The sequence below is a fragment of the Neopsephotus bourkii genome, unplaced genomic scaffold (assembly GCF_033783945.1).
Source record: "Neopsephotus bourkii isolate Nb327-2 ecotype Australia unplaced genomic scaffold, CSIRO-AGI_Nbou_v1 NB_941, whole genome shotgun sequence".
Classification (NCBI taxonomy): Eukaryota; Metazoa; Chordata; class Aves; order Psittaciformes; family Psittacidae; genus Neopsephotus; species Neopsephotus bourkii.
In genome coordinates this window covers 3,776,308-3,784,641 of record NW_026901435.1, presented here as the reverse complement: position 1 = coordinate 3,784,641, position 8,334 = coordinate 3,776,308, and the positions used below count along the sequence as shown (strand labels likewise).

Genomic DNA, 8,334 nt, shown 5'->3' with positions numbered 1-8,334 from the left:
CTAGTAAGAGATATCCATGTAGCTTACAAGTAATTCTCATATTCATCAACTTAGAAACACTTCCTAGAAGCAGTTATCATAGAGCAGGCATTTTCACTGACAGCATTAGCTGCTTCAGATACAAGGCTTGTTCCTAAGTACATGACAGCAGCTAACAGTTATTACTGGGTATCCTTGCCTAATTCTAGACCACAATTTTTTCTCCTCCAAAGACAATGATGGCTCTGCAGTTTTATTTGTGGCTGTCAGTATCATAGCAAGCTAATAAACCCCCTTGCCACCGAAACAGTGGCAACTGTTTCGTGGCCACCGAAACAGTGGCAAACAAGACAACTTTGGAAAGGATCATGACCAAACCATTAGCGTTATCAGCCATTTGTTGCGTCTCTGCATAGAGAGAGCTGTCAGTTCTGCTAGCGAACACTCCTCAATCAGGTTATTGTTAACATACATAACCTAACTTAAGGCACACAGTTAAGGTTGCTGCCAAAAAGCTTGGAATGACCCAGCAGTAATGACATCGGAGCAGAACTGGCAGCAATCCCAGAAACCATACAGTTTACTGAGCTTAGAAATCTTCATTCTTTTCAGGAAATACGACATTCCATTAAGCTGTAGCAGAGAAAAGCCTCTAGAAAAAATGTGTTAGATGAAGGTGCTGAATGCAACTGAGACTACTTACAGCTGCAGAGGACAGTGTTACCTCTACACAGTAAAAACTCACTTTATTACCCCTGCCTGTCCTTCCTAATGAGCCTGGCTGCACTCTTGCATTGCAACACTCATCATAGAAGCCATCCCACCCTGTTTCTGTGGTGGCAACAGGATCATAGCCCTGCAGGCATGTGCACGCCTCTAATGCCTCTCACTTGCTCTCCATGTTATGCGCATTTGCATAGAGGCATTTAAGCTGGTCTCTGATGAAGGTGACTTATTGGCCAGTGACTGGAATTCCTTTGTACTGCACTTCAGGTGCTCTCCTGCTGACCTGTGATCCCACTCCAGGCTCTGGGCGTCTCCTGCTGGCACTGGCATCAAACTGGTAGGAGTGGGATGGTGGGTTGCCTTCCCCAGCAACTTGAGTTTAAAGCCCTCTCCACCAGCTTGGCAAGCCTATGATCAAAGATGTTCACACATGATACAGTTCAAACTACCACACCACCATGTAAAACTGCTTTATTGATTGCAGTTAACATGTTACAGTTAAATTATGATCCCAAGCTTTAAGCCAGCTGCTTATAAGCTGCCATTGTAGTCACATGGAATTGGATGAAGAGATGCTAGCCACTGAGGCATCTTGAACTGGAATCATTTCTGCTTCTTGGGCATTGAAGCGACAGTCAGAACATAAAAAACATAGACTGTTCCTGAAAAGAAGACACAGAAAAGTTATCTTCAGAGAGGTAAAAGAATTCCTTTCAAGTCAGCTTTCTTTTCCCAGATTCTTCCAGAAAGAAATGTTGAGAATAAACAGCTGGAATTCAAACACAACACGTTTCCATAGCCTGGTCTCCATGATTTTTACATGGGGGGGGGGGGGGGGGGGGGAGGCACACAACAATTTATGTTTTAGGAAAAAAAAAATCCTTAAATACTTCTCCATAGACTGCATAAAGGAACAGGAAAATTAAAAATGGGGGAGAGGCATATTTGTGGAACCTACACAGACAATCATGAAGTAATGGTTACTCATTCTTAAAGCAACTGAAATGAAAATCTATCAGATCAACATATTTAAGTTAGAGGGTACCACAAAATTATCTAACAAGCAACATAAGGGTTAAATATATGCAGTATCACGCAGCTTGGATATATTCCACAAGCTTTCACAGCACGTGAAGTCTCAGCACATCAAGTATCACCCAGCACTGAAAGAAGTTAGGCTAGTAAGAAACCTGGTGTATGTGTGCACTGTAATTACATTTTACTCCTTTCAGAATAAGCTTTGCAAGTAATTCTAGTTTTCTGTAACACCATACATGAATTCTGAAGGAGTATTGAGCCCATAGTACTATCAGTCAGGGGGGAAAAAAGCCATCTGAAAAGCTGAACTTGAGAAAGCACAGATAAATATACATAGGATAACCACATAGTTTGGGTTTTCCCCTCTCTACATGCATTTTGCGTATTCTTAAGAACACACTGAAGGAATTGCGTAACTATTTACCGAGGGAACACCAGTCATGTTAGAGATTGTACCAAAGAAAAAGTACTTTAACAGCAGCATAAATATTTTAGTATTAACCTTACCAACAACTGTGAGACCCAAGGTGATTTTATACAGCACATTATCCATTACACCACCTTTGAGATGCACTGGGAGGCCATTATCCTCCTAATGGAAACAAGGGGCAAAGAAACAATTTAAATACAGTTCTTGCAACATCACGTTCATGTACCAAGAATAACCCAGCACAGGAATTACTTCCCCAAATTATCTTCCCAACAATCAAAAGACACTGCACTTTATTTAGATTCAGCTTTGTCTTTCAAACTTTCACTCTGGTATCAGATGATCGCTCACTAGGGAAGTACAGGTGACATGTACATTCATCTCTAAAGCAATGACTGACAGATGCATAAACACTTCTGACGCCAGTCACCAGGATACAACTACCACCCCTAAAAACTTCCCATTTCCAGCTTAGTCAATCCCTGCTACAGGGAGCAACAAGGGTAGGAGCTTCTACTGTCACCTGCTGTCATTTGTCTGTCATACAGCAAATGGTTTTTCTCCACATGAAGTAAAATGCCTAAACATTGGATCTATGTGATCTTTACCCTTCTCAGCAAGTTTGATCTGGAATTGCAGCCTGTCTCAAGGTTGGTGACCTGCAAGACAGCCCAGCTCACCTTGCTGTCCAAGAAAGGAATGTGAGGAGGAAGAGACCTCTAGCAGAAACAGAACCTCTGACCTCACCCATCATCAACATCCCACTTCCTCTTGGCTTGCAATGAACACTGTGCTCCTTAGCAGTGTACCAACATGAGTGGCTTTCTCCTTCATTTGGAAGGAAAGCAACAAGACACAAAAAACTATTAAACTGAGGCTTCTAACCCTTTCACATCACTGAACCCCAGTCTAGTCTATCCTCAGTACAAAGCTACTGCTCCAGGTTATGGCTCACAGCTGGAAGTATGCTTTTGAGTATCCCCTCCTTTGGCATTTGAAGAACCATTGGTTCTCACTAGGTGGCCCTATCAATCAGGAAAAGAGTAACTCAGAAGTTATATTTAAAGATTCAATTTTTTTTTAAGTGAATCCAATCCCTTAAGACCTTTACTGCTTTTACAACAGAGAAGTACAATAATACCACATCCTCATTAAGAATTCTGGGGTTCATCTATGAGCTATGGATATAGCTGTAAGACTGCAGGCTTAACTTTTCATTGTACTTCTGTCCTCTCGCTGTTTTTCACTGCTTGTTCTTAGGACATACTCCCCCATCTCATCTCATTTCAAAGTACTTTGTCTTTATTTATGTACAGTACCTACTGCCCATAAGAAACTTAGGTACAAATCATTTCACAGAGCAAAACAACCTAAAGAGTCAGAAGTCAAGTATGGATGTACAAATACTCTTCATCTCTGTAGGAAATAACTGCAGATTTCGAGCACTGTAGGCACACTACCGATTTCAAAAGCTCACCTCTCAGATGTAAAGAGAACTCTTAACAGTTCTTTTGAAACAAAACACACACAGTGATGATCTACTAAAGCAGTGTTATTCTTTTAACATTATCCTACTATCAGTGCTCATTCCCTACCTGAAAAAGCTTCTGCTTCTCAGGAACTCTATTTATAAGCTGCCTTCGAGAAGCAGTGCTTATGGTCCTCTGGGAAATCTGGCGAAGACCCTGAAATAAAAGATAAACAGTTTTCTAAAACCAGTGTCATTTTTCACCTACATCCAAACTGGGTAGGAACAGTTTAAAAGTAAGATAGAAATCGAAGAGAGAGGAAGAAGGTCTCAAACAAACAAGCAAGCAAAACTTCACCAACCCCCCCAGTTCCATATTCAGTCAGTTTTTCAACAGACTATGTAAAGGACTGATTACCTAAAAACAGAGAACTCGGGGAAATTGCTTTCAGTAAGATACAGCAGATTTATGGATCTATAGCATAACCTTCATAATTAGTATTCTCTTTCAGGAAATCTTGACCTCTGCTGGTTAGATCTCAGTTTTAGGCACCATTTACTGTGTCTGACTCTAGCGATGGGGGCAATATTTAAGACACACGTCTCCGCAGACAAGGATCTCCTGTCGCAGCTGCAGTTCACCTGCTGGCCACCGGCACAGGAACACCTTCACAGAGCTGAAGAAGGCACTTCTCCCCTTGTTCTCCCCCTCTCCCAGTTTAAAGGCACCCTGCGGTGTCCTCAGCCAGGAACTGTTTCCATAGGCAGACCATACAGGTGCTAGTAAGCACGGATCAGGCCATCAAACCCAATGATCTGCAACCCTCCCGGTGGCTCAAAGTCTGCTTTCACAACAGGTCATGTCTCAAAGGTAAGCGCCAGCTGTACCGCTAAGCTGCCCGCAGCCCAGTCTCCTTCAACCTACACTGGTAACACCGATCCTCCCCCAGAGAATTACCACCACTAACAAGGCGGCCACAGCGCAAACATCCGGGCGACGTCGGCTGCCAGTAAGGGAAACATGCACCTCTCCCCGTCACCCACCCTAATACATGCTTACCTCCTTAGAGATGGGCTCAGGGTGCCCCAGACTCAACTCTCACCCCTTCAAGGACGCAAAGCTCGGCACTAGGTGGAGCGAGCGGGCCAGGATCCGAAATGTAACACTTCCTTCCCTCGTGCTCCCCATTCCCGCCCCCCCTCCTCTCTCCCGAAAGGCTCCTCCAGCAGCACCCGGCGGCAGTGGCCGGCAGAGGTCACCGGGCAGCCGAGTCCCGCTACCCGGGCGGGTGCCGACAGCCCCTGGTGGAGCCGTGTCCCCACATAACCCTCCCCACCCGCCCTGCCGCGCCAGGCTGGGCTGCGCTGCTATCCCCTCCCTTCCCTTCTGCGGTTCGGCCTGCCCCGGCCCGGCAGCCTCACCAGCAGGTTCCGCCACATCGCGGCTCCTGGTCCCATCACCTCCCGCCGGCAGCAAGGGCAGCGGAAGCGGAAGCAGCCCCCACACACACACCCCCGATGGTACAATAGAGGTCGCCGCGGCGCGTCCAGAGCGCCGCCGAGGAGCCTGCAGCGCCGCCCCTCTCAGCCAGCCGGGTCAGTCCTCCGGCGGGGAGGAGGATGGTAGGCGAAGATGGAGCGGGCGGTACATGGGTTCCGCACAGGTGCTTGGCGAGAGCCCTCTCCAGGCTGATCTAAGAAAGGCTGCTCCACTCGCACTCCCATGACAGCCTTCCCCCAGTAAAACAACGGCGGCGGGCGGCACCGCAGCGCAGGGCAGTGCAAACTGCTGCCACAGGATCCTGTGGCCACTTCTTGCCTTCAAAGGGCACATTGGCTCATCCGTGACAGAAACATCCCTCAGCTGCTGTTTCAGACCTGCAGAGGGCTGGATGCGTGCCCCAGAAGAGTACCGCCATGGGCTCCCACGCCACTCGTCTCCTTTGGCCATCATGGAGGCAGGACAGGGCCAGGCAGAACCTGACCCAACCAGGTGTGTCCTACACCCTTGGGACAGATGTGGCATTCCTCATTCAGCCACTACACACACACACACACAAGAACCCTAAAATATGTATCTGCCCACTGCCTTAAACTCCCTCAGTGGCAGGGACACTGAGTACTTTGGAAGTGAGAAAACCTTAGCTCCATGCTTTACAATATAGAATTGCAATAAATCAACACCAGATTTGTAGGAAACACAAGCCTATTCACTTCTGAAAGAAGACTCTATTTGCCCTTCAGAAAAGCCCTGTTAGGACCCTGTGGTTTTTCCTGCATTGCAGATCTAGCGCTATAATTCATCTTCTCATGATTTTAACTAGACGTTGAAATACAATGCTGTCAGGAACACTGCTTCCTGGCTTTGCGGCAGTCGCAGTGCACTCAGTTCTTGGCATTACACTGTTTTTGCACTGGTGCCAAACCTCGTAATGAATAATGTGTGTCAAACACGGCAAATTAGTGCTCAATCTAGTATGGAAATAACAAGGATCGTATCTCAAAACTTCTCAGCCTCAACGGCTGCCCCAGAAAGTGAAAAGGCAAAGATGAAGTATTAATAGGTATAGTCTTAGCTGACTTGGAATTATTAAAAATACCATTTAGAAAGCACAGTCATGGAGAAATATGATGTGTTGTAACAGAGAAAATTGGATGTATTATTTAACAAATAGTTTTCAACCACTCACCCATGCTATTACAGAATAATACTTAGAATCTTTAACTACTACTGCAAGATGGATTTCCATTCATTCCTCTTACAGTCTTTCCTCTTGTAACTACATATAACATTTGCATTCTGATTTTTATACAGAGTTATATTTAGATACTGGTGAAATGATCGTAATCCCCAGATAAATGATTATTGCTCTAATTTCTGTTGCATGGACCATTTCTAGACAGGTCTGAACCTGAGCTTCAGTGCTATTGCCTGTCAAAATACACTTACAACAGAAAGGCCACACTTACAGCTTGGCATGTGAGGTTATGTGCCAATCAAAGCTAAAAGATGGCTGCTCAGAGAAAGCACAGCTGGCATCTTCAGTGCTGGCTCATTTATGAAGCAATGAAAACTTGAGGGAAAGAGAGATGGCATCCTGCTGCCTCTGGATGAGGGTATTTCATTAGAAGCAAATGCAGACTGCTTTTTCCTAACTGGACAAAGTAACCTGTGCATGTATTGCAGTGCAGAATAATAAAACTGTTAATGAAAACTCACTGTTAAACACTTTTGTTTAAGCTGGACTGAAAACAGGGCTGTTAATCTGTATGTTAAAAAGCATTTATCACGAAAAAATGTTTCACCTCTTAAATCAGTAATAGAAGGGTATGTAAACCCTGCTAAAGAGATCACACAAACAGCTAACATTCAACCCAGCTGTGGAAGTGGAAGCCCCTGGTACAGCAGGACAGCTGAAAATGACCATTTTTCAAACCACCTCCTCCTCAGTCTTGCCTGCCCACTGGTTTAATTTTCTTGCAAACAAAGTAATTGGCTAACCCAGTTAAAAGCTACATTGTGTATGAAGACAGAAAACACACTGTATTCTATCTTGGTATAAGCATTTTCCAAATTTTATAATACACTAAAATTGCATTAGGAGAACTTGCCTACAGCACAAAGATTTGTTTTGACGCTGACAAGCATCTGTTGTGAAGCAAACACTAACTTCAACCACATAAACCCAAGCCCTAGCAGGCAAGCCTAGAACAATAGTATTTTCAATTCTCCCAAGAATGCCACAGTCCAATCTTCCCTAGTTTCATAACTGAATCAGTGAGGTCCTGGCCTTCTAACTCCACTTAAAACATTTCACCATTTCATTTCACAAAATCTGGGCACAATCCTCAGGTACAAATAGAATTAAACTTGCACATAACTCCCGAGTCCAGTTTGCTTGAACTGCTTGTCACCTGTAACCAAAATCAGGGTCCACCAGTGAGAAAGAACTCCATATACTTCCCATTTTACTTTCACTTTTTGAGCTTCAGTAATCATTGACTTACACTTCTATTCCTTTATTTCATTTCCAACAGGAAATGAGAAAGATAATTTTCCAATTCCAGACTTTCTAGCAGCAAATTGTGTAATTCAAATGATGGCCAGTATTACTTTATTTTCAAACACAGGCTCAGCATGTTTGGAATGAGAGGCTTACAGGAAAGGCAGTTTCTTATTTGAGACTCATGTTATCTAAGGACATGCTTATCAGGCCATTTCATAATGGACTTTGGTCTTAACTGAAACTGTCAAGCAAGATTAGACTTCACATTTAGACACAGAAGGCAATATGATGAATGGAACAGATTCCATAAGCTAGAATGTAGGGTATTTTCACATGAAAATACTTGTGCTGATCTGAAGAAAACTGAATACTAAAAAACTAAACCAAAAAAACAAGAAAACAAAAAAAAAACAAAAACCCCACCAAAAAAAAAAAAGCAAACAAAAATTTTTTTGCAACTGAGCTTTCTATCTCAGAATAGAGAATTCCGTTTTCACACTGCTAGAAGCAGCCTCTTCCATAAACTTACCACATTGTTAAGAAAAGAGCAGGAACAAGCTTGGCTTAGATGTTCAAATTTTTTTTCCTACTTTGGAAGTGAGAACTTTAGCAGTCTCTTCAATACAAATATTCGGTATGTAGTAGTTTGGGGTGTTGAGGGGTTTTGTGTTTGTGCTGTTTGTTTG

The 8,334-nt window shown here is 43.8% G+C and overlaps 1 protein-coding gene across 1 annotated transcript; it reads right to left on the bottom strand.

The window, feature by feature from the left end:
• Positions 1-1,139: 1,139 nt before the first annotated feature.
• Positions 1,140-5,153, bottom strand: LOC133214944 (cytochrome c oxidase subunit 7A2, mitochondrial). Its single transcript, XM_061358427.1, has 4 exons — positions 5,064-5,153; positions 3,769-3,858; positions 2,251-2,335; positions 1,140-1,367 (listed from the first exon to the last, which is right to left on the bottom strand). The coding sequence occupies exons 1-4, from the start codon at positions 5,097-5,099 to the stop codon at positions 1,309-1,311; spliced, it is 270 nt and encodes an 89-aa protein (XP_061214411.1). The 5' UTR covers positions 5,100-5,153; the 3' UTR covers positions 1,140-1,308.
• Positions 5,154-8,334: the final 3,181 nt, after the last annotated feature.

What these genes read in the sequence shown, in the direction of transcription:
- LOC133214944 (XM_061358427.1), bottom strand. Translation starts at nt 5,099, where the DNA reads ATGGGACCAGGAGCCGCGATGTGGCGGAACCTGCTG. An exon ending in CGATGTGGCGGAACCTGCTG is followed by an intron (nt 3,859 to 5,063) that starts GTGAGGCTGCCG and finishes CTTTTATTTCAG; the next exon opens with GGTCTTCGCCAGATTTCCCA. An exon ending in CTTGGGTCTCACAGTTGTTG is followed by an intron (nt 1,368 to 2,250) that starts GTAAGGTTAATA and finishes TCTTCTTTTCAG; the next exon opens with GAACAGTCTATGTTTTTTAT.